The sequence below is a fragment of the Nyctibius grandis genome, chromosome 4 (genome assembly GCF_013368605.1).
Source record: "Nyctibius grandis isolate bNycGra1 chromosome 4, bNycGra1.pri, whole genome shotgun sequence".
NCBI classification, from domain to species: Eukaryota; Metazoa; Chordata; class Aves; order Nyctibiiformes; family Nyctibiidae; genus Nyctibius; species Nyctibius grandis.
The window spans coordinates 90,083,385-90,109,933 of record NC_090661.1 but is presented as its reverse complement, the minus strand read 5'-3'; the positions used below and the strand labels follow the sequence as shown (position 1 = coordinate 90,109,933).

Genomic DNA, 26,549 nt, shown 5'->3' with positions numbered 1-26,549 from the left:
GAGACTGAGCTGAACCCCTGGGACATTTCTGGGGGCAGGAGTCCCTGTCTCCCTCTCATGAGCTCTTATGCTATCAAATGATGTCTGTGTGCTCAGCACTGTGAAACACACCTGCAATAAAGGTGGCTGCTGCTGCCAAGATCTTGCAGGACAAAGGGAATAACAAAAGGTTTCTCTACCGGTGCTTGCCCCTCTTTTCCCTTCCTTTTTGCTGCAACTTGGAAAGAATGAAGTCAAGGGAATGCCAAAGCAGAGGAAAACAAGGCCAAGCACACACAGATGGTGAGCCCACAAATTTAATTTAAAATCATCCTTTATGATTCAAAATATTAAAATTCAGGCAATAATACCCAAAGGAACTGAACTGATTAAAGCTCCCTAATGTTTCATGGCCAAATCTTGCTGCTTCCTCCAAGGGTCACTGGGACAAGAGGTGAAACCCCTCTGGAGCACAGAGAGAGGTAGGGCTGTACCTGCTGTAGATCGCTTAACCGAACAGTTACTTACTGACCCAATCAGCTTCACTTAAAGCAAAGCACCAGCTGTTCCTTACCCAATTAATGATTGCCACAGCAAATTAACATGGTGTTACACCAGGCGTGGATGTGGTCTGCAGAGTCCAGAATGCACAGAGCAATATGCTATTGCAAAAATAATCACAGTAATATCTTTACCGTTAGGTAGCATCCTTCATCTGGAAGGATGGTGAGCTCCCTGTGCGCTATAAGGCTTGCTTCATGCAACATGTTCTGCAGTGAGGGTGTGGAGGGCAGGAAGGCGTGTATGTGATTGCTGTTCCAAGGGGAAAGCAAGAGGAGCCAGTCAGGGCAGCTCCACTGTAGCAGACAGCACTGACCACACATGTCCAGCTCTTGGTTCCTGCAATCCAAACAAATCATTATTTAATTGGTTGTAAATCTGCTGAACCTGAAGTGTGCCTTCCCTCTGCTTTATACACCATAGATCTCTGCAACGCCTCTTCTCCCGCTGTGTGATGTGACACCCCAATAGCACAGTGCTGTAGCAGGGATCTGGTAGGTGTCACAGCTCAGTGTGCTGACCATTCTCCTTCTCTGGGCCACAGGAAGCAGAGCCACCCATCCAGCTGCAGCGAGCATCCTGCAGTGGGAAGAGGCCACAAGGCTGGGCTGCAGACACAGGAATCCAGGTGAGCTTCACGTAGCGAGGTGTTGCCTGCATGCTCAGTAGTCTGAGTCCTTCCTCAGTCTCTCTGTGCTGTGGTGGAGACTTGCCCAGTCCCTCTGCAGTTGTCCTGCATCATGGGATCCCAATGGCACTACAGCAGAATAACTGAGCCATTCTCTTCTTCCACCAAGGTTAAGTCCAGCACCTAAACACTCATTAGTTTTGGCTCCACTTCGTTCATGCTTTCTATGATCCCCTATAAGTTACAGTCCAGACAGATCAATCAGCCTAGAGGGTTTTGGGACAGTGGTGTCTAGTGTTGAAGCATTACACTTTTCAATTTTCCTACAATTAGGCCAGCATCAGATATTATTGACAAATAAACCATGTAATCAAAGCCTTGAGCCTGTCACACTGCTATGAAGAGGATCCATTTACATCTCAGCCAACTGCAGGATGCCCGGAGGGAGGAGACGCAGGAGAGCCATGCCCCAAGTGCCGTCGGCTCCCAGTTGCCTGCAGTACTGTTACAGGAGCCGTCCCTTTGTAATTATAGGACTCCCTCATTATAATTACTGTTATTTATATAATTGTGGTAAGTGTTTTCAGTGCTGTCAGCAGTCTGGAAAACGCCCAGCCCCATTACAGCCAAGCATTTCAGGCGTTTCACTGCTAAGAGTCTAGGCTTAAAGTACGAAGACCAAGAGCGTGGCTGGGCCAGTCCATGAATAGCAGCCTGTGTCCTGGTGACCTGAAAGCTTTCTTTGGAAGATATCTACGCCTTGGGATTGTAGAGGGAGGACATAAGGTTATTGCTGCATCCTTCTCTCAAGCCACTGCTCTGGGAGCATGGCATCACACCCCACATGGGCTGACATTCCCTGTCACCTCTGCTGCTGGGTCATCAGCTGGAGGGCACACTCCTGACACTGGGTCAGGAGGCACCACCAGGACATGTGTCCCTGCAAGGAATCCAGTAATGGACATATTGTCTGCATCATTTTCTCTCTGATTAACTTGTTTAAAAATCTGGAGGAGATGGGGTGTTCAGAGAAAATGAGGGAAGGGGCTGGTGCCCAGGAGATGCTGGTTTCATACCTGTAACTCAAAGCTTCATTTTATAGGTCAAACACAGGGACAAAAAGAGTGGGTTTAAGCTGCATATTGGCAAGCAAGTGCTGATGTTTGCGGCTGGCTCCTTTGCATCTAAAGAGGAAGAAATTCAAGGTAACTCGCTTAAGTTGCAGAGTCAAATATACAAATGCAGCAAGGAAAAGAATTTTGCTGGGTGACAAACTACATAGGAATCAGTGTCTTGTTTGCTATAGAGAAAGGAAAAACTATTAGGCTCTTATAATTAGTACTAAAGACACAGGAGGTAATTCCTCTCTGCTGCTACACATGAGGTGGCTTCAGCTTTTGGGCACCCTGTGAAAAATGTAGGAAACCTGGAAAGAGATTAGACAAATTTAACAAACCCGAGAGGATTAGAAGCAATGGCTGCCAATGAGTGATCTGGTCTTGTTTGGTGTGCAACAGAGAAGATTAAAGAGGGATGGGGGGGATATGGTAAATACTCTCCAGTCTACGTGCAGCTGCTATTAAAGGGACGCCGATCAATTCTTTTTTTTTGTTTTCTGCTCAGTATAGCAAGAAGAACTTGGCCCATTTTTCAGGGAAAATTGATTTAGAAACATTATTAGTTAAAAAGCTAAGTGTAAGGGCACCAAAGCACCACGGGAGGCTGTTTATGTGAGTTGTCTTTATGGGACTGATTTGAACAAACATCCGTCAAGAATGAGTCTACTTGACCCATTCCAGTGATGCCAGTTTCCCCGTTTCATATCCCTGCCAAGGACCAGCAATGGTCCCCTCGGACCGGCTTTCTCTCCGTATGAGTCACCAGATATTTTTGGTGCTCATTCTGCACACGCAGGGGTACGCCAGCGCACAGGATTTGTTTTAGATGGTGTACCACCAACGATTGACTCGAAAATCGAAGGTACACAGGCATAGAATGCAACCGGAGCAAAACAAGGGAGCAGCCAAGCTCTCTCGGGTGCCGTGGGCTGCGGATGAGGCATCCTGAGAGGGGAACCCGCTGCCAGCCGCCCCTGCACCCCGCCATTAGCCACACGGCAGATGCTAATGGAAGAGAGCGCAGGGCTGTGAGCTGGAGCCAGCCTCGCACCTCACCAGGGAAAGTCTGGGGCTGGAAATGCCCCACACGGCCTCTGCGGAGAGGGGCCTCCCTCCCTGCCCTGCCCCGAACAGGGGCACCCCCGACCCCTGCCCTCAGGGTACCCCGCCACAGCCCCACAGCACCACAACTCCCGCCAGGCCGCTCCCCCGGACAGCGCATGCGCCAGCCGGCTCCCGGCGTGCCCCGGCCCCGGGGCCTGCCGGGCTCTGCAGTTCCGGCGCGGCTCGGGCCTTGCCGGTGGCGCGGCCGGGGACTCCATTTCCCGTGGGCCTGCGGGTGGCGCGTGCGCTGTGCGGGCAGCGGGGCGAGGTGGAAGCCGCGGCGGGGGGGACGCGGGGCAGCGCAGGTTCCTGTCTGCGCTGGCTGCGGCCTGGCACTGAGAGGAGGGGCGGCCCCGGCCCCGGCGGCGGCGTCGCAGGACGATGGACCCGGCCGAGGCCGTGCTGCAGGAGAAGGCCCTCAAGTTCATGGTGAGGGGCCGCGGCGGTTGTTGGAGGCGGCGGGGGTGGGCACCTGTGTGTGTGTGTGTGTGTGGAGGGGCGAGGAGGGGCTGTGAGGGAAGGGGCTGGGGGCACTGGGGAAGGGGACCCTGGGGAAGGCTGGGCCTCTGAGGTGTGCTGGGCCGGGAGGCGTCGTGCTGGCGGGCGGGGAGGGCCGCGCGTCCCAGGGGCGGGGGAGGGCGGTGAGCGGGGCCCCAGAGGCGCCGTGGCGTGCGGGGAGGGGGCTGCCTGCTGGGGAGGGCGGCGTGCCGGGAGCCGGGCCCCCAGATCCGCGGAAAAGTCTCACTGTGTTGGAGAGGGGGTAGGGGGCTGCAGGTGCCACCTGGGAGCGGGAGAAGTTACACTCGAGCGAGGCAGGAGCTGGCAGAGGGGCCCAGAGGCACCGGGAGGGGTTGTGCATGTAATTCTTGGGGTTTTCTCTTTATTTATACACCTTAGACTATCCTTCTGTACAGCACACCATCTCTTTGCAATTTTATTTTGTTTTTTCTTCCGTTCTGCCATGAGAGCTGTAAATACTGACGCTTAAATCTTTCACCTGCTGCTGCGGCAGCATATCATTGATAGTGAATGTGAAGAGCACTTACATTGTTTAGGTTTGTGAGTTGGCCTTTGGCACGGAAAACAGCCTTGAGGGTACTTGCATCCAAGATGCTCTTCAGATGTGGCTGATTTACTTAGATTTGAGGGATGATGCACTTAAACTGCAGTTTCAGTCTGTCTTTCTCATTTGTTGATATTTCTAAGTGTTTTGGCCAGAAACATAAGATTTAGAAATGAAAACAAACTGGTGCCAGCTGTACTGAATGTAAATTTCGGGTGCCCAAAACTTTTTTTTTTCCCTAAGGGTATAGTTTAAATGACTGGCAACACTTCCTAAAAGTTTATTTTGGATTAGTGCTTCCAGTGGTACAGAATTAAATCTAAGCTTATCAAGAAGAAGCAATTTTATTAAACCTTCAGAACATATGCCCAAAATGAAATTGAGGAAATGCTAGTTGCAAATTTTAATTGAGCTTCAAAACTTTTATTTGGCTTCTGTTTTTTAATCTTGTAGAATTTGTTTCTCTTGAGACTTTTTGACCCTTTTGCTAGTAGTCCCCAAATTTGTCAGATTTATAGAGTCTCAGCTCAGTGAAGTGGGAAAATGCTATGGTTACCTAAATAGGCAAGGTAGCAATTAGTAATAATAAACTGCCCTCTTTGGGGTGTGATTGGCCGAAGGAGTGTCCCAGATCCTGTTGCACTTGTGGTTTGGCCAAGCTTGGTAATTACAACCTACCTCTAGATAGTGAGTTTCATATCCTGAAAAGTTTCTGCTGAAACGTTTCTGTCTTCTGCCAGGCAACATTGTGAACGTGCTATGCTGACTTCTTATATGCTGCTTTTTTCACGCCCTGTGCAGAGATTCCCATCCAACAGCTTAGTCCAGGCGTTTGAGATCTTCAATAAGATTGGGCCTGGGACCTGAGGGAATCCCCGTCCATCTTGCAGCTGGCTGTGTTCCACTTGAACAATAAAGCTCCCTGACACTGGGGAGAGACCTGAGCATGAGAGCGCTGCTCTTACAGGAGATGCATCTGTTGAGACCACCAGATAAAGGGAGGAATTATCAAGATCAGGCTGTGCTGAGAGCTAAAAGCTAAACCAAATTCCTCAATGTTTTGTTAAAATGCCCTTGAATGCAAAATGCTTGTAAAAAGTGCAAAGATGTGGTTTCCCTCTGTCCTCTCTGAACTTTTTAGGTTATTTTTGCTTACAGGTTGAGAGGCTTTTGCTTTAGCGCAGTTCTGTCTAGAATATGGCTCTTACTTTAATTATGCTGATGAAGTAAAGTTTTTGTCAGACTTGGTGGGGTCTTATGGTGTTTGTGGATGTGTGGCACAGGTAGGTTGTTTGGTATGTGAGGTATCAGTTGCAAGTATCAGCTTGGCCCTACTAGAAAGTATCTCATTGTTTCTGCCTTTTAGCACTCAGAAAGTGCTTAGGTACTGCAGTAATGGCATTGGTACAATTATCTACATCAAGGTAGTAGATCAGCTCGTGCATCCTCTCGACTAATGCTGAATCATTTGCAGTGTATTATGTTGTTCATCCCAGTGTGTGATATGCTTCATGTACATCTTCCTTATTAGGTGGCTCGCAGTTGGGGTGGGCTTTGCTATTAATTATTGATTTTCCCTGAGAGTTTCCCAAGTGCCATCATAGTTAAATACACAAATATCTTTTGGAGGCATGAGACTTGTTATCTCTCCAGCTTTTGGTGGTTTTGTTTTTGATATGGATTTGTGGTAGGTTTCATCTCGTGTTGAAAAGCAGCCCTGTAGGTGGTAGTATTTTTGTGCTTCTCTAGAAAAGAATACTTTTTCCACTTAAAAATGGCAGTACTTCATTTTTGGCTTTGACTTGGAGCAGTTCTCTTGAGTCACAAGGTATCAGGCAGACGGACCTGGCAATTTGGTTTTTTATTTTAATGTCTCACTATAATGGAAAAATGTCATGTGAAGACTTCATCCAACGCTAATGTTATGAATGAAAGTATCTTGCTTTAAAGTATCTCTGTTTGATGCTTTGAAACACAAACTGGACTCTGTTTTTTTTCTATGTGCTCATGTCTATGTAACTTTTTGATGAGAGTGAAAGGCGGATGCCTTCTTACTGGCTGTTATTGGTTTTATTACTTGACAGTGAAACAATATGACATTTAGCTAATATCTGCTACCAGTTTCCTAGTTATCCATGGTCAGCTACAATATGTATAATCTAATATACATATTTAATCTTTAATGTTTAAGTAATTTATTTTTCTTCATTTGCCTACTCAACTTACCTCTACATTTTAAGAAGGCCTAATTTATTTCTGACATTAAATTGCTGTGTGTTAGCACAACTGCTCACCAGGGAAGACTGTTTTTGCTGGTGAATGAGTGTTTTCTGTTATGTATTCTGCATCTCATCTTCCAAAGGTTTTTTGAATGAAAGCCAGTTAATAGATTTTAAATATGATCTTGTAAATTATATAGTCCAGTGTTCTGCAGCTACACCAAGGATTTTACCAGAGAGGAACCTGTCTCAGTTCACCTCAGCCCCTTTTCATGTTTCTACAATACTGCAGATACACACAGTACAAAGAGTGTAGTTTTAAGAGACTGATGCACAAGCTAAAAGGAGAGATGAATGTACCCATTAGCTTAAAAAAAACCCACGCAAAACCCCCTCCCAAAACCCCTTGCCTTACGGTGCTCTGTTTTTATGCCTTCAAGAAAATGGGATTTCTGTTGTCATAACCATTTGCAAAAGTACTAGAAATGAGGTGCTCAATAAGTAACTTTCATATTTGAATAAAGTGTTTAAAACTGTAGATACAGTATTTAAAGTATGAGTGCAATAGGCTCAACTGAGACTTTGATTAAATGTCATATAAACTACATATGCTTGCATAGAATAGTAGATATTTTTTCAAAGTAGCTTCAAATGGTTCTGTTAAGTGTACGAATGTTCTGATGATTATCTTTTTAATTAAAATGAGAAATCTTTGTTTAAAGTGGCATTCTTTTTTACGGCCTGTTACAGTCTCTGTAACAATCATTTCTTAAGTCTGAACGTTTTTAATTCCAGGAATCCATTTATATAAAACTATGTTTAGACTTAATTAAGGAACGATTCTTACAAAGCTTGTAAATAGCCAGGAAAAAAGGGACAGAAAATAAAACTGACATTCGCACTTAACAGAATGATTGTTACAAGGTATGTAATATGCTATAAAAATACAATAAAGCCCTTTTTATAAGAGTTCATATTTTTTGTTCCTCATTTTGAAAGGTATTTAAGAAAAATATCAAAGCTCTATGAAGCAACATCTGTTTCCTTGAACGGACTAGTGACAACTTCAGTTGTGTTTAATTAGCAGTGCTTGGAGCTGTACCTGACCAGTTTGGGATCCTATCTAGGATAGTTTGGGAGGCAGTAGCTTGATGTTTAATGAAGTTTCACTTTCTCAGTTTTTCTGAATGAATCATTTTGCAGTACTACATTTAATTTCCTGGCTTGTGAATAGGAAAACGTTGATATTAGCATTCTTCATGAGTGTCTTTTTTCCATTTCACACCCAAATTAGCTTCTTCCTCTCTTTCTGCGTGATGTGATTCTAGGAGGTCCTGATGGCCTTCCAGTTTCACAGGAGAACTGAAGGGTAATAGACTTGGAATCTCTTTTTTTTTTTCCTTATCTCTATTTGCATGTGGGTATATATGTATGGAACAGATGGACAAAAGCTTATACTTTAAAAGACGTTCTGTTTGCACTGAACTTGTATGATTTGTGGTGTCAGTAGGACTGGGATTTTTAAGACCTAGTACTTGTTAGCTATTGTTATAAAACTCTATTTTGAGAACCTTACAGTCTTCCTAATAACATATTTGTGGCATGGTCATTGTGGCAGAGAATCCTGGGTATCCAAAGCAAGGGTGGCATGAAAGCAATTAAAATAATTTTGTAAAACAGCTGGGATAGCAGAGGGTTGCCTCCTAAATGCAGGGTTGCATATTAAACATATACTTAGTCATTTTTTCCAATAGAACTGAAATAACGATATCTTAGTTTGAGGATTTGTTGGGACTAGTATATTGTAAAGAAAACATTGATTTCTTTTCTTCTATGCCAGACTCTTCGTGCTGTAGATTTTTCTGCACTCAGTGCAGGCCTTTGGTACTTCAGTAACTTCACCCTCGCTTCTCTGGTAATGTTTCATTTCAACCACTTTGCTCCATTAAATGTACGCAATTAGAAAAGCAAATGGCAAATTTGCTATCGCATCACTGAAGTATTTAGTTTCATAGACTTAAAAAGCAGGATTTGTTGCACCATGCTCTCTGCACTATAATATATACTATAAACATCAGAGAGAATAGGCTGACCTTAATATTTGCTTCCCAGACTAAATCGCCGCCTTGCAGCAGTTATTTCCCACTGAATAAAAAGTTTAATTTCACGCCCTGATTAGTACTAGTATGTGCAGGTGGATATTTATTTTATGCAGCTAAACTAATTGCCTTGGCAAATTATTTGCCAGTCAGCAGAGCTATAATTCCTCATGAGTATTTGGTACTAAATTATCATTCTCATTAGTAAGATAAAGTAGACTGTTCTAACCACAAAGTTTGGTTAGGCAAAGAGTTTCCTAAATTGTTATTGGAAGATACAAGACATGCACAGTGGCCTCAACATTCTCCATATTCCGTAGTGGTTTGTGATATGGAAAGAGGTAATGAAGATTTTGGAGGGAGGTAATGAAGATTTCAGAGGAAGAAAATGAAATTATTCTGTAGCTTTGTGTTACCTCTAGAGGTAAGGTGTACAGTGTTTGTACAGTGTTTGGAGATCGCCTCTTTAAGAGGTGCCTAATGAAGAAAAAATGAAATGGTGATCTTTGGAGCATTTCCAGTGGCCAACCAAGCTCTGATCTCTGGGCCATAAATGAGATGAAAAAATAAAGTTACATTATTTTCTTGTTTGTTTTCAGTGTTAGCAGCTACTGAGGTAGGGGAGAGAATGACTTAAGACTAGAAGTTAAATGGCAGAGAAAACTTCATGGTCTGGTCTCATTTAAAATTCACTTCACGCTTTAAGAACATTTTAAGTGGGGATCAGAAAGTATTTCCTGATGTATGAATATTGACTGGATACGCTTGTCAAGTGGTGGATGTGTTCATCCACTGTTTTACTTTCTTTGGATTTTACTGTGCTGGTAGTTTGTATCATAAAACTTGTTAATGAAAAGTACTTATTTTCTGTTACAAGGAAGTAATTTATACCTGGAAATTATGAATTTTCATTGAGAACGGAGTGAAGGGATTCCACTGACTTTTTTTGGTCTGTATAGATGCATTTCTTGGCATATTCATTTCCTCAGTGATTGCTGCAACAGTGTTTAGGGTATCAATGATCAGATCACATGTAAGACCAGCAAAACGAGCAAGCCGAGCAACTTGATTTTGTTGTATAAAAATTTTCATGCTATATTCAACAGTGCAGATGGAATAAGCTGTTTTCTCACTTCCTTGTCTGCTTACATTGTGTCATCTCTAACCTCCATGTGTCCTGTGAGATTTGTGTAAGATTTAACCATTCTCAGTGGCAAACTTTACTAGTGTTTCTAATGCTCAGTATTTTCTTAAGTCTTCCTTGTTTCGTCCTTCCTACAATTCAGGAGATGCTCAACAAGATGTATTATTTATATATTTTAAGTGATTTTGAACAGAAGGGCTGAATGCAGTGTGTGTTTAGCTGTGGAAACTGGCAATGAATTGTAGCATAGCAAAGTCCAGTGGTTGCAGCTGAATAGTAAGTGCTCAAAATACAATTAATAAGCAGTCAAACAAGAAACTGTTTTCTTGGGAGGATGCTGATTAGTGCTGAGAAAAACTTCTTGGTCCCACAGAAACTGTTGAAAATAAACATCCTGGGAGTTGCATTAAGTATGTCCCTGCTTATTAAACAACAGTACTTTCTAATGTCTCTTTATCTGAGGTCTTGAGGAACTCTGGTGTTGGATAAATACTACCCCTGCTTTGCAGAAAGAGAAAGCTGAAGCTCAGAAATTTGCCCGGGGTCATGGACTGGAGGAATTTGTGTAGGGTCATGTGGTACACTGATCATAGAAGACAATAAAAAGAAACCAGTTCTTCTAATAGCTAGACTTGTGCTTCTGACCATGTTTTGGTTAATTTTACAATTGGCTAGCCACCTGTTAAGATAACACATTTTATCATTAAACAAAATTAATTTTAAAAATGGCTCGAAACTGTCTGTTTTTAATGGGATCTGAATACTCTTAGTTTTAATCTGCCTCATGAGGCTTGTCTTTCTTCTGGGAAGTACATTGTTACATCATTAAAATATCATCCCCTACTGAGAGAGAAATTGGTCCCATTCACTAAATGGCAATGCTGAAACAATGACAAGTATTTCTAAAAACTGCATTAAAATTCATTTTTTCTCTTTCATCTGCAAGTTCCATGGTTCTGTTAACCAATGGGTGCTCAGCTTGCTTGCAGCTGTGTGTGCACAGCCAAATTTGTTAGCTATAATGGCAGAAGGTTTGAGAAGCGGCAATTAAGACTTTTGGTTTTAAATTATTTCACTTTTCCGCAGTGATTTTGCTTGGAAACAAAAGATTGATCATAATTTTGTGCTCTTTAGCTGCTTCTAGTCCTTCTCTGTACTAAGAATTGAGAAACACCCAATTTAATTTTCCCTCCCCCCACTGCTGAAACAGGGGCTGTACATTCATCTTGATGAGAGCAGCAGGAAGGAGGGAATCAGGAAGAATGGGAAAGCTCGGCAAGGGGTCGTTCCAGTCTTCTTGAGGGAAGGACGGAAGTGTTCACAGTCTGTAAGGAGGAGCCATGCAACCTCTTGGCAGAATCCACTGGAGTAACCAGTTTGGACTAGCAGAAGCAAAGAGCCTTAGTGCTGGTTTAATTTCCTTCATCCCATGGTAAGAAGGGAAAAGTTGCAGGGATGTACTATGAAGGAATTAAGAAGTAGTTCTTAAGTGCAGTTGTATGTTAGCAGGACAGTAATAAGTGTACTTCTAACTATAGTCTAGATGGTCCATCTTCTTCAGAAGCACCTGGAGCAAAACAGATCTGAAGAAGATTGTAGAAAGGGAGTTTGGGTGATACCAGCCAGTGCAGAGCTCTGGTGTGGTTTTTCCATCAGTTTGTTTTGTGCCTGCTTGTGGATTCTCTCAGTTTGTTTGTAGGAGTCCTTTCTCTTGATGTTTCCATGTAGGGACATAGTTATTCTTACAGACTGTGAGTTTTTTTTTCAAGTATAGGAGGGTGGATTAAATGCTTAGGAGAAAGGTGATGGCTGTCTTTGCTTGGATACAAAGCAGGGCTAGACTGCATTCTAACTGGAAAAGAAAATCTTCATGTTTCTGTGCTAGCCCGTGTAGCAACCCAAACAGTCTCTAGTTGTTTCAGAGAAAAATGGTCTAGCATGAAAATCTGTCATACAATATAGTCAGTGTCCCTCTCTACACACATCACTTGCAATTTATTGTGAAAGCGATGGAGAATGGAGCAGTGTTTATGTGGGAGGTGCTTTTAGTTTATGGATAGTTGGCGTTGAATTCTGTCTCTTAGGAGGATGCTGGCAATTCTCCAGAAGGGTTGTTCATTGGGTCTGCTCAATGCGCTTCCTTCTTATATGCTAAAACTCTCAACGGGATTGAGACATGCAGCCAGCTATCATTCATCTCCTGCAAATTAGAACAATGAGAAGTGGGTGCAGTCTCAAGAAACGATGGATCAATCTTGTTTTAGAAGATGGGTCTTGGAAGCATCTCAACAGTTTTCTGAAGAAATCCAGTCAATGTTAACACCTTCTTCAAATATGACAGAAGGCATTTTCTGTTGTTAATAGGTTTGAAAGACCAAAAACTTACATTCCCTGTTAATTTTTTTTTTGTAACTTTTTTCCTTTTTTTTGCTCTTTTTGACTGGGATGACTCCAGTGAAGTGTGTTGCCTTTGTACTTTGTCACGGCTGTTATTTATAAACAAGCATAAATGTCCTGACAGTTTTTTACTGAGAAGAAGATATTCCTATATATCCATATCTCATTGATCTTAAAATAAGACTTTGTGCAGAGGCAAACCAGTACAGAGCCCATCAGTGAGAGGAAACATCTCCACATGGGATTGGAACAGGTCTTGTGGAGCATGGGTTCAAGTCCGATATTGGCAGATAATGTACTCTCTAGTCCCTTTTGTAAGCTACTCAAAGCAGTTCTTAAGTGACTGGAATTGTCTTTGCTATGCCATTGTAGGGCTGTTCCAAATTTGACTACTTTGAAAGCTAGAATCCTTGTTCTTATTTACCAGCTTAACTTCATTCATGGCTGATTCATTCTCATTTGTTCTTGTGCCAGTGTTGCCCTTGAGCTTAAACAGCTCTACTTGCTCCCCTGTGTTCATCTGCATGTATTTATGGAGAGCAGTCGTATTCTCTGAGCTGGATCTGGTCAGGCTAAACAACCTTTTTTTTTCTTTTTCTTCCTGTCATAAGATGCTTCCTATAACTCGATCATCTTAGCAGACCTTCTTAAACAGCTGCAGAATTTGATTAATCTACCTGGAACATGAGTGACCACAGCTATACAGAATATTCCAGGAAAAGCTTATTTGTTCCTTGTACAAAAGCAATAATTCTAATTTCTCTCTTCTGGGATTTTTTTTCACTTTATACAGTATCCTATAGTAGTATTTGCCATCTTCATGGCTGCATCTTATTTGTGAACCATCGTTATCTAATGAGTAACATATCCCAGGGCCTCTTCCTCCCCCCTTCTCAGTTACTGAATCCCTACTTTATAATGGAAATAATGTTACTTTTTAATTTATGTACACCTTGTGTTGGTTCTGTTACCCAGGTCTTCAAGATGCTGTCCCCTATGTATTTATAATGCCTTTTAACTCTGTGTTCAGCCAATTTCATTAGCACATTGGTAATTATTGGGTTTTTTAGCCATTAGTGAGAATATTTTAACAGTGATTTCAAGATTAATAATGAATTTCAATAAGGATCAATCTCTGTGCAGCTTGGTGGTTCCCTTTTCAAAATAGCCTGTGACCCTCTACTGTTTTTAGTTTCTTATCCTCCTTGCAACTCTGATATTAATCCTAATCCTCTCCATTTTAACTAGTAACTTCCTACATGTCATCTATCAAATGCTTAACTACTTCTAATTTGTCTGGACTTCAGTGATCTTCTTAAAGAAGAAGATTGGGTTAGTCTAGCACTAATTCTAATTTGTTCTAAATTGGGAGTAGATTTACTTAGGCCTCCCGTGGTGACTGCTTCGTTTTGGCAATGGTTATCAGTACTCGGTCTCAGTAGATTTCCTTTCTTGGGAGACAGGACATACTGTTTGTCTGTGTTTTGTTTTTTTTTTGCTTTTTAAAGGTTGGCCAGTCAGTTCTGCAATGTTTTAGACTCATTCTGGTTAGTCTTCTTACAGGTACTTGTTCTGCATGGGGATGCTGCCAGAGGCTGCCTGTTAGGTATCTTCAGCTGCTTCTGTTGTCCCCACTTCATTCTTGCATCATACTCCTCTGAGACAGCAGGGTTCTTTGGTGCTTCGTGTTTTAAGGAGGAGTTTCCTCTAGTTAAGCCAAGCAAAGCAGTATTTATGTCTTGTGCCAGTCCCAAGGGGTTGAGAACTGTCATAGAGCTGAACTCAGTACAAGGTGTTTAGATCAGGAAAGGAAATTAAATATGTATTGTTAAGTACTCGGGGCAATTAGTTATGGATTCCAAGTTACTTATGGATGAATAGGTCTCACATTGTAGTTGCAGCACAGTGCTTTGTGAGGGAAAAGAATTGGGATACAATGGCCATTTTTGCAAAAAGAAAGTTTTTTGGTTACTTTATTGAACAGGAGGGTGTTTGACTTGAGTGCTGGAGTCCGCTCAGAAGACAAGAGCTCACTAGATGAACAGAAAATATTGTGATTGAGTGCTGGAGTCTGCTCTTGAAAGCATTTCCATTTCTTCAGGAAAAAATGGTATTCCTCTTACAAATCTGTCTGCTTAATGTGTGAACTCTAGATTTCCTTCCAGGATAGTTGGCACAGATCTGTAACCCATCTCTTCTGCATGTTTTTTTTTGTCTGCTGCCTAAGATTCAGCAGATCAGGAAGGTGGAAGTTAGCACTGTAGATTCTTTTGCTGATTAAGGAGATCATAGTTTTCCAGACTTCTTAATTCTGTTGTATTTTTTTCTTGAGTACAGAATTTTCTATTCCTGATGCTCTGAGTCTCAATGTAAAATTAGAATCGGAGGTGAGCTTTCTGACTTTTCTATGGAGGTATGAAAAAGAGATAAGATACTTAAGGCATCAGCTTCCAGCTTCTGTTTTGTGCATAATGCTTGCACTGTGGATGCCACTGTTCTTGTTGGATACTTATCTGGCACAAGTTCAGATGGTAGCATGAGAAATGTAGCTTCTCTTTTCTTCACCACAGATCTTGCAGTCTTGAAAAGAGTGAATATAGGACTTGAATTTCAGACTTAAAATGTCAAGTGGTTGTGAAATCAAGCATGTTTTTACTTATGGTCACAAAGAGAATCTCTTTATGCTGCTATAGCAAGCATGTTCGCAGAGCTTGCTGTTACTTTGTCCTAAGATTAATGGAGTGCTGTCACGGATCTCCGTTTGGTTTTGGGTACTGTAGCCTAAGCTATTCTTGTGAGCCCTTAAGAGAAGGTATCCAGGTGTTTCATGTTACAAAAGTAGTTTTCCTGGTAGCTGTTGCTCTTGCAGGATATAAAAACTTGTGTTTTTTTATCTGTCAAGGAATATAAATAGACATTCTCCAGTGGGAGTTGGATTGGAGCAGATCTCGGTCAACATACTCCAAACATTCACTAAAGAACCAGAGTAGCCGTGTTCACCAAATGCGATGAATTCATTAAGTTTCCAGGCAGGCAGAGCGTACTGTTCAAGAGTGCCCTGTCCTTCTGAAGGAGTTTGTATCAAACTGTGAGATCTGACAGTCAACTGACTCCGTGTTCATTCCTCCTCCACAATCTCACAAAGGGCACACTTAAATATTGGCGGCTTATGGTTTTAGAATCAGAGAGCTCATGGTTTTCTCTTCTAATAAGAATTAAAGATTTTGAAATCCTGTCTTTGGTTTTGTTGAATTGGAGCCCACACATTTAACTGTGCCTTATTTTGAGTACTGCTTTGGACAGTGAATAAGGTATCTATTTGGGCCATGAGGTTGTATATTCTGTAGTAGGAATTCAGTTTATTTCTGTAATGCATACAAACTCATTAACAAGTTCTAGGCCACAGGGGATATTTTCCTTTGCTGTGGAAGTCATCTCAACTGGACAATCTTCAGTTCAACTGGCCATGCCCTCCCATGTCAGTGACCGACAGATCTAATTCTGCCTTTGTAGCCAAGAGCCTGTTAGTTAATGTAGTCGTGAATATTGTTAGTCAGAGGCAACCTTCAGAGTATTGAAATGCATGATTCCTGTTCTTCACTTGATGTTTATCAAACGAGGTGTTATATCTAATGAATGCAGTGTTATCATCAAATAAATACTGTGTGTAGATCATAACTTAAAAGGAATGAGAACGTAAGTAGCTTCACAGTTGCTTTGCAGTGATGGAGGGAGATAAGATGGGTTTAGCTTGCCTGTTTAAATTGTATGTGATGGAAACCCAGAGTGAATGTCCTCTCTGAGGGAAAAGGAAGCATTATGGGTTATATGATCAGATTCATAAGATCCTTAGTACATATATATTTCATACAGGTTTCACTCCGCCCCCCCCATTTCTTCTTACATGGAAGCAGATGAAATGGAGAAGCAGCAGTACTGCCTTGCAAGTACCATAGTAGATTTCCTTTTATAATTAGCGCTCTTGACATATTTATCCTTTCTTATGGAAGTGAAGATGCAGATATTTAAGAACCCTTCTTGCACAAAAAAGCCCAATTTCCGCTCCGTACTTAATTAGCACTTGTTTATGACACGGCATCTGATTTGATTTTCAAAACAAATTGCACAGTAAAGAGGCTGATATTTAAACTGTATAGTAACCACAGCTCCAGCTGTGACTCAAATATTGTAAGCCTTCAGGGGTTGTGTTTAGGCTTAGAAAATAGGAACTCAGGCCTGTAATTAAATGTCCTCTAAAAATCAGCCTTTGTAGGGAAGGGAAGAGCATACCACTGAATTTTAAATTACTGACTTGTTCTCAGAAATCATTCTGTTGTTCTGGGCCTTGCTAGGGACTGCAGGAATCAAATGGATTAAAAATGGAAGAGTAGATTACTAAAGGAAAAAAGTCAGGGGTTGCAGAAAAAAAGATGAGCAAAGTAAGCTATTTTGGCTCATGAGTTTATAGACAATTGCAATGTATATAATAATATAATTCAATATATGGATAATATATAGATGATAAGTTGTGCAGCCACCAAAGAGACTGAAGAGAAAGTAGGCATTTTGTACAGGGTAAAACTGCATTTCAGAACTGTGAATAAGTTACTGATGATTATGGAATAAGCCATTTACAGTGGTGGAAGGCTCATTTTTAAAACAAATCTTCAATAATAAATGTGAATGTCTTGGAAAAGGAAGTTGTCAGGGTTGTATTACAAATTAGTCACTCACCTAGATAAAAGTGTGAAATATTCACAAAATAGCATGATAGAAGTTAGCAGTTATAGTGCTTTCAGAGTTACTTTTTGAGGTGGCTATTGAAAGAGAGAGGAAAATTACCCTAGCAGTCTAACTTCTAGTCATGGAAAACGCTGGAGCAGATGCTAAGAGAAAATACTATGCTTATGAATGATATTGAACTGTGAGCATAAACAGTGTGTGCTCATGAAAATACAAAAATGAGTAGATCTTGCTGGGCAATTAATTGTATTGCTGATAGAATTGCCTTGAATGGATCATAATCTTGGAAGATTTTAGTGATGATTGATAAAATAGTACAGCTTTCAAACAAGGCAGTTGTCTGTGTCCCAGATCTTTTAAAGGCTGGGGAAAGAGGGGCAATTTTATTTTATTTTTTTAAGTTACTAAACATGTATGAGTTCCTCTTCTGTAATTTTGTAGTTGCATGTCTGCTGTCATTCGGATACTGACATTTGCAAAGTTTTAACCAGATGTACTTACTTAATTGTTTGTCTTTGCTGAAGGAGACGTTCCTGGGGATCACTTCCAATGGGCCTAGGAGAACCATAGCAATTTAAAATTTAGGCGATTGGTTGTAAAAGTTTAGACAATGGTGAGTCTGTGTGCATTAAATGCTTGTAAGTGAGAGCTCCAGAGATTTTAATTAAATTATGTTTTTCTATCAGTGCTTGTGTTTGATATGAATGGGGGCTCACTTGTGCAAATATCCCACTTTAATAGTATAAGCAGCAGTATGAGGTAATGACATACCTCATACTGGTAAAATTTGCTTCTCTTCTGTGTAGTTTATTTTCTTCTTAGATGAGGGTAGGCTTATCAAATGTAGAGGAGACGTACTTCACTGAGGGGATTTTGCAAGTATGATGCTGAGGGATGGGTGATGGGTCTTAGTTTATCCTATTTGTGTATATAACTTGTCAGCATTGAAAAATAAATCGGGTTTACAGTAGCTGCTAATCTGCTGAAAGTCCTGATTACTTTTATTGCTAATACTCAAGGAAATTTATTTTGAAGTCACAAAGAACTTGTGTTGGTAAGAGCTGTCTAAATAGAAATATGGTGTTATCATTGATGTTGGAGACAATTCTGCATGAGAGTAATCCTGTTGATGGCAATATATCTATTAATACACTTACATATTTGCAGGACTGAGGTCTTCAAATTAAATAGTTTAAATCAGTGTCCTAAGTCAGTTACTCAAACTACTCTGGACTGATGGGCTTTACAAATGTTAAGCAGCCTAAGAGGTCCTAAGAGAAAGCTACACTGTTATCCTTTAATTTGTAGGTTAGGTGACAGAAACAGAAAGAAATGAAGTAATTTTTCACAGATTTGTTGTGTGAACCTGGGCAGATCTGAGACTGGTATTCAGGTCTCTTTGCTCCTGACACTGTGATTTCAAAAGATCATTATTGCTGCTTGTTTATGAAGGCTTTTTTTTTCCTTGATAGGTATACTGTGCTGTGCTACTTTGAAAAAGCAACTGAAGCACTTGAGCCAGAACTAAAATGTGGGTTTCTGTAGTGTTCTTGCTAGATATGTAGCACTTAATATAGTTTCTTCCATTTTCAAAGCACATAGAAATGTCAACAGTTCCTCTCAGCAAACCTGTGAGGTGGGTTAAATGAGTGTTGTCCTCATTTTACAGAGACTAACCACCCATGAAGTTAGTGCTGAAGTAAGGATTAGGTCATGGAGCATGATGCTTCTAGCTGTGTGAGAAGTCCCCTAAAACATACTTTGTTAATGTGTTAAGCATTGCAAGTTCAAACTCAGCAGGTGAATGCAGTAACCAGATATACTTGACTTTAATTTATCAGCACAATGGTGGTTATTAAAATTCATGTTTAGCGGAGATTACTGGCTAGGACACCAGGGCATAATCTTACTACTGCTTTGAAAGATTTAGGAGGATTTCAATTCAAACTGGAGAGAAGAAAAATAACTAATGTTCAAAGTATATTGTAAAATCCTGCATGTGCACTCCTCTTTAGAGGCAAGATTTTAGTCTGTTCTAGTTCTTGTTTTAATTTCAAATTCCAAGGCTGGACTACCTCCCTACAATAGCTGTGCAGGTTCATCATTTAGTGGTGACACATTTTTCCTCTCCAACCAATTGTATTTTTTAGTGTTACAAGTACCAAGGTGGACAAAGTTCGTACAAACTAAATATTGTAGCTGACACAAGAACAAATGGGGATAAACTCACCTTGAACAGAGCCATTCTGAAAATGAGAAGGATGTTCCCAGCCTTCCAGAAGGAGTGGTAGGGGCACACATCTGCTGGTTTGGAGGGAACTACAGTGAATTAAGAAAGGGATTGTGAAGTAGTTTCCAGGAATAAGAAAGGTCTCTGGACTTGGTATCTGCAGATGTCCTGTATGATCCTGTTGCCTAGATGTGATTTTTAATTTCTAAGCTTCTCCTTTTTTTGGGGGGGAAGAATTGAATCCACTTGATTGTGAGAGTATCTTCAAACTGCAAATAAATGTCGTGAGAGGTAGCATTTCATTTTTGTTGCATTTTTTTTTCTAACTGTAAGTTATGCCATACATGTTTGCTTCCAGAGCAATTGGATGTCTTGCCTTTTCCTCAACCTGACAAGGCATGAAAACAATAAATGGGGAGGAGATTGTATTTGTCTATCAGTTTGAGGCATAATTTATGGCTGTGGGTCAGTATAGTTTCCTGTTACCCTGGTATTAAGGCTGCACCTCTTCAGGGATTTTCCTTAATCTTTTCGTGTTGTCCAATGTCTGGTCTGAGTGTGTTGAGGATGGTGGCTGTAAAAACACTCTCATAGCTTACCTGCTGCTGTTTTGACACCACTTAGCTTTACGTAGTGGCAAATGCTTTAACGGCCATTAGTCTCTGCTGCTGCACCTCACCCACCACAGAGGCTGTGTTTATCCAAGTGCATTTGTGTGCAAATTTTAAAGAAATACCTATATATACTGAGTTGAAATGTAAAATGGTGGAAATCGTAAAAATGGTGGTGGCTTTATTAGAAAAGTGTTCCTAAAGCAGCTGATGTCAGAGGAGTAAACAAGAACTAACCTGGGGACTAAAGCTTCATATATGGCTTAAAAAAAATCTGCATTGTTTAAAATGCTCCAGAATTTAGACTTAGGTTAGCTAGGTCCCAGTGTAAAAGGAGGTCTCTCTTTATGTCTATTCTCTCCTAGCCCCGAATACACATGCCAAAAGATGGATTCCAACTTATATCTTCTGGATACCAAGCATGGCTAAAGCAGGTTGGACTGTATTATTGTTATTCATCTCATGTGAGGGACTGTGTTGGACACCTGTGCTTGTCTCATTAGTGAAGTACATAAATGAGGGCATAATGAAGTTACGGTGCCATGTTAGCTGATACCCCTCATAGCCATCACTGTTTTGTGTTTATGCATGCTGTGTTTGTATAACATTTTTTCACCAGTCTTATGAATGTGCACTTCCTGTAAATAAAAGTTCAAAATGCAGTCACCTGAAAGCGAAAAGGGTCAGAGTCTGAAAAGAAATCTGCAATAACAGCTCAAATTACAGAATTGAAGTGGGCCTTCAAACACAAATCTGCGTGGTGGTGGTGCTGGTAATAATGGGGAGGCCACTGGGTTAAAACTCAAGAGAATTGCATCTAGCATGTAATTCAGATCTGCCTGGGTGAAACAAGTGTGGACACTTACTCACATCACATAACAATTCTGCAGTTTGTCACAATCTGACACTGTGGGGACTCCCCACTTGGAAGTGGCCTAGTGGTATATTACTCTGGCTATTATTAAAGGCCAGGCCTTAGATGTCTCAGCAGTCTGCCTCTAGCAATTGCTGTCAGCTTTTCACTTTTGTGAGTGAAAAATCCCCCTTCAGAAGAAATGGCTTAATTTACAAATTGCCTGTACAAATCTCTTCTCTCATGAAGATTGAATTCTGTGAATTCAATCACAGAATTGAATCACATGATGAATCCTGTGTCCTTGAGAATACATGGCTTAAAGTTGCTGTTTTTGTAGAAAGCCAGAATGATTGTGTTGTTATGGCAACAAAAACTAGAAATATGAAAACAGCACAGATAAGCTGCATCCTGTTGTTGTGGCAACTGGAGTTGTGAAATGATGAAACATGGTGGTGAAGGGATCTGTGGTTCCGTGAGCCCAATGGAAACAGACAGACAAGTCACTTGTGCAGAGTGTGAGAGAATTAAAAAACCCCTTAAAACACAAGTTTCACTGCAGGTGCTAACAGGATGGCTTTGATTCTCTCCAGTCTTGTCTCAGTACCTTACAAGTAGTAAGTAGTAACTTGTTTGTGCAAGTTGTTTACTGTTGTCAACTTACATTGACTTACGTGAAACAGAAGAGCTTGAACACCTGTAAGAAGATGGGCATTGAGTCCTGTATTACATTTGCAAACCACTTCTTTGGGTGAGTGATGTGTTGCGAAGGTGAAGCGTGCTTCGGAGTGTCTCTCAGAGAGACCATTTTTCTCTCTCTCCAAGTTCACACTAGTGAAGGTCAGCTGGGACATTGAAGCTGATGTTTTCTTGATTTAAACTTTGCTGAGCTGGAGGCAAGGTATCTTAGAGGAATCTCAACGCTGCAATTATCGTCTCACAGAGCTCAAGTTTGTTGACCTATGGGGCATAGCATCAGTTTCTGTTTCTTATGTGGTAGGTTGGGAGAACAATAGGAAGAGGATTGTGTGGCTGCTCTGTTTTTCTTTTACTTCTGAGGCAAACAGACCTGCATCTGTTCTTGCTATGTTATATTACCAATGCTCTGATGCAGGTGGGATATTTGCTTTTTTGACTCTGAAAAACACTGAGGGGGGGGGAAAAAACCCAAAATCTGCAGTTAGTGAATTTTCCAAGTAGACTTTCATGTCACGCAACCTCAAATAATAGAAGAACTTACATTTTTAAAAAAATATTTTTCTGTGTGGCAGCTTTCCTTTTGACTTTTAGTTTACTGTTATTTGTTCTAAAGTCTTTATCTTAAATCTTCTTCTCCTTGATCCAAGGAAAAGGCATAAACCTGAGCTTGTGTCATCAGCAGATGCTGTCATGGAAATAACTTTGCTATTCCAATTTCAGTACTGTGTTTTCACCACAGGAAGTATATGGGTAAGGGAGTTGATACAAAGGGTGGAAACTTTTGATCAAAAGAAGGAGCTCTCATGAGGAGCAGAGAGGTTAAATTTTTTTGAGGTGAAACTGATTTATTGTAGGATATATACCAAAGGTCCTACCTGTAGGGTTCTTTAAAACCATATATTGGAAAGAAAGCCACTTCTGATGTATTTAAAAGCAGTAGTCTACATATGCATCCAGATGGAATGGTGTCTGTGCATCAGGTTTATCCTCCCAGTGTCTGTGTTTTTAACAGGATCCTAATGTAATGATTTTATTTCCTCAGCATAGCTGAGTATTGATCTGCTGCCTGGCTTATACAGAATGTGAGAAGTATCCCAGTAACACATTGTATTAATGTGGGCTAAAAGCAGTTTGTATTACAGATGAGGTGGAGGAAGATGGAGTTCTGCAAGACTGGACACATGCCATAAATATCCATAAAACTGATAATTTTATCTAAAAACAGTGCTGGCTGGATTTGCGTATATTCAGCCTACTTAAACTGGAGATAATAGTTGAACACTACCTGAGCATGGGTTGCCCACACTGATGCCATTACCCTCTGCCCTTTAATGACAAGTTTTTATATTTAATATTGCTCTGCTGCAGTGGAGAGCTGTACTGTGTTTCTATGTGGGCTAGAGGAAATACAGTACCAATGGCCAGAAATACATGTTGCTTTAAGAATAGCATTTTAAGTAACCTGCAAAGCTCTCTTTACTTTAGCTGTTTCCAGTGAGTTTATCTTCTACCAGAAGGTGAACACCTACCAGTTATTTTATTCAGCCTTGATCTTCATTTAAGCCTGTCTTTGAATGGCAGCATTGTACTGCTAGCAGTCTGTAACATCCCATCACCTAGATGTTGACCCTTTGAAGGCAAGCTGCAATTGACTTCTGAGGGGAGGCAGGAGGGGAATGTTTGTGTATAAATATGATTGATAGAGATGACATTCTAATTCCTATATTATATTGACATCTTCTGTGATTTAAGCCGAACTGTGAAATTGGGCAAATTAAGCTCTTAATTAGCTGAAACACTTACAAAACATTATTTTGATTATAAATGGGGAAGTTAAAAGTATCATTTTAGGTGGCTTGTGAAACATGGTAATTCAGAGTTAAAGCCTAATCCCTCCACTTTGCATACCATTGTGAGCAAGTATGCATCACATAGGGTATGTAATATGAGGCACTCATCTGAGCCTTTCTGCCTCCCACTGTCTTTTGGAGTAGAATTTTTAGAGCCAAGTTATAAACCTCTAAATGTGTTTTATGCTGGAAATTCTTGAAGCTACCTTAACTAGATTGGTACTAGCAAAGGCCAGTATAATCAAAACAAAGCACTTCAGATATTAATGGTCTGCACTTCAGTCAAGTCAGATGGAAAAGAGAGTGTGAAAACAGGATTCTTGCACGAGAATTGCACTTTTCCTAGGAGAAAAATGCAATTATTCTGGAAATATTTTGGTTCTGTAATTTTGTCATTTAGCATCTGCTCCTTAACTTCTAAAACGTATATTCTATTTTCAGTGGATCCATATGCTTTTTGAAATTCGGATACTAATTTCTTGGGTGGAAAGTAGAAATAAACTTTCTTTCTGCAGTTCATTATTAATACTTGGCACTCATGTAGTACTTTGAGAATGCAAAGTGCCATGCAGGCATATCAGTTATCCCTGAAATACTTTTGTGTGTTAGGTGTGTAACATAACAATAAACCTGAGAGATTGTGTGGAATTAAATAAAACTAGAGATGGGGGGAAATCTAATGAAACTAATTACATCTCTTCAGAGGTTTGTTCTCTGTAGTTTGTGTGATGGAAAAAATTATAGAAGTGTCCCAAGCTGAAGAGGTTTTAACCCATTTCTTCAAGTAGGGTTGGGTGTTTTTTTAAAGCCTCATAGTGGTTCAGTGATGGTTAGGCAGTAGGTATACTGCTCTTCTTGCTTTTTATGATAAAGGTGATGATTCACCATTCTCTTGTTCTTGGCTCCCTGTTGTTTCAGGTTTTGGTGTTTATATGTCAGAGCTTCATAATTAAGGACACACTCAGTCTCTGACACCTCTCTCAGGCAGGATAGTTCTGCTGTCCTTGCTGTGCAGATGCAGAACTAAAATGTTGTATTACTCAGCTTAAACTCATGCAGAATGCCTACGTCAAAGAATTAGATTTATCTCTTATGGCATAATAAGTTTTTAAATTGTTTGGAATTGCTGCAAAATCAGGCTTTGGACATGATAGAGCTTAATAGCAACTATATTTTCTTGCTTATGAAAGAGCCTAATGCTCTTGGTCTTGTAAGATCTCAATTTTAAGCCTTCAGATAGTTTCGTGCTTTATACTTTGACATTACTTTTAGTAAGTTTGGGTAGGGTTTACTTTTAACAACACCATCTTTGGTGTTGCTTAAAGCACACACAAGTCTCTGCACGTTACACTGCTTAAAGAAGGGTATGGCAGTTGAATCTTAAAGCTCTGCAGGTGCACTGGTTTAGATTTATCAGCTTCATGGATTAGAGAGCTATAATTATGAAAACATTAGTATTGTCTAGTTCAGATATGATCTACACAAGTTCCCTCAAGCGCTTGACAATTGAGGATCTTGTACACCTTATAGATGGGAAGTTGGCCCCTTTCTGGCTTGTGTAATTTCTGTTGATCTGGAATTCTGGAGGCAGAACTCCAGTAACCGCTCTTTGGGGACAACATTTCTTCACAAACATTTACCTAAAAGCTGTGATTTGATCCTTCCAGATCCCACTCAGGTGAGAAATTATTTGGATAATCTGAATTTGTAAACCCTTTTCTATGTCCCTTATATTTGATATTTAAAAGTAGCTAGTGAACTGGAATCTCTTGTAAAAAGTTACTGTAAGATAGGGAGTTACCAGAAGATTAGAGTTTGCATACTATGTATGTTAAGGAAAATTTACTGAGCAATTACATGAAAAGTGGGAGGCTGAAGGAAAGGGAATAGTTTACGGTGGTTTGAGCTGTGTGTACACAGCAAAGCTTGCAGAATGCAGTTACCCCTGAGCCATAGGGTGAAGGGGAAAACGGCTGCGCTGAAGTCAGTGATCTGTACCGGGCTAAGAAGTCCAGAAGTATTTCCTATGTTTCTAATCTAGAGTGTTATAATTGAACCTTGGTAGCGTGTTTCAGCCTCTGATTTGTGAGACCTAATTGTTTTGAAGACAGATCTTACAGTTGTCCTAGGAATGTATTGTCAGCTTTCCCCTAAGTGAGGTATTGGGTTGCTTGATTTGCAGTTTATGAAAATGCTTCAAGGGTCTTTAATAAGATAGCTCAATTACTTGTATTATAGCAAAACAGGAGCACAAACCACTTTTAATCATCCCCATACAGGCTTGTGGAAATGTGACCAAAATGTCTGAACATAACAGAAGCTGAGAAATTGTGAAAAGCACTGGTGGTGACAGCAACTGTGTGTTGCCCTTCATGATTCTGGTGCAATATGTGCCAGCTAGAAGAGCTGACAGCTGAACCCTGGGAGATCCTTCTTATGGTCACACTCTGAGGAGTACTGTACTCGCCTCTTTTATTTTATTAATTAATCTTCTTACCATGGAAACACTGCCAGTGACAAAGTCAATCAGAATTATCTTGTTTTAAGTGCAGGGAAGAGTGGTCTGGGGTGTAAGGAGGTATAAATTCTAAATGGTGGGTTTTGGCCATTGTTTTTTGGCTTAAGACTTACAGCTTTTGACATTTTTCTTATTTTCAAATGAAAACAGACAAAAAAACTCTTGGAGAAAGTTCTAAAAGTATTAATTTGCTCTGAGCCATGCTAGTCTCTTTGGTAAGTTCATAATTAGGCAGGATTTTTTTTTTTAAATGGGTATTCTTGTCTCTCAGGTATATAACCACTCCATAACTGGTAAATCTGTATTCATATGTTAGGGTTTTTAAAGGCATATTATTTACACAATTCACTGGAATGGCTCCTTTGAAAGCTGTGTGGCTCTCTCATGTAATTATGTATTTAGTGTGCCTTGTATCCACTGTTGGGATAGGTGGGAAAAGAAAAGAAAAAACGAAGCCCCACAAAAAGCTACTAAATTAAGAACAAAAAAAATTTCTCACTCCATTTTTGCAGATTTTTTTGAAGTTACATCACATACCTTTTTCTCAGATAAGCCTGTATCATCAAGTGCTACCCAATCTAACAAACGAAATATGCATGGCAGGTTTTTTAATTGTGAAAGTACACAAGATCCACTGGGGATTTCTTTTCTTTTTTATTTTTATATCATATGTATTTAATCAAAGAGAACACCGATCTGAAAAGTAAAGGAAAAATAAAAAATGCCTTTTCAT

At 40.5% G+C, this 26,549-nt stretch overlaps 1 protein-coding gene across 7 annotated transcripts in view; it reads left to right on the top strand.

Annotated features, from left to right (window-relative positions):
• Positions 1-3,661: 3,661 nt before the first annotated feature.
• The window catches only part of BTRC (beta-transducin repeat containing E3 ubiquitin protein ligase), a 123,717-nt gene continuing 100,829 nt past the window's right edge, over positions 3,662-26,549 (top strand). For 3 of the 7 annotated variants that reach the window (XM_068397993.1, XM_068397991.1, XM_068397988.1), the window contains exons 1-2: positions 3,662-3,819; positions 20,262-20,330. In XM_068397993.1, coding sequence (XP_068254094.1) covers positions 3,772-3,819; positions 20,262-20,330 — 117 coding nt within the window. In that variant the 5' untranslated portion in view covers positions 3,662-3,771. Of the gene's footprint in view, positions 3,820-18,553; positions 18,587-20,261; positions 20,331-26,549 lie in introns of those variants that run through there. The other 4 variants (XM_068397994.1, XM_068397992.1, XM_068397990.1 and 1 more) reach the window with 2 other exon arrangements.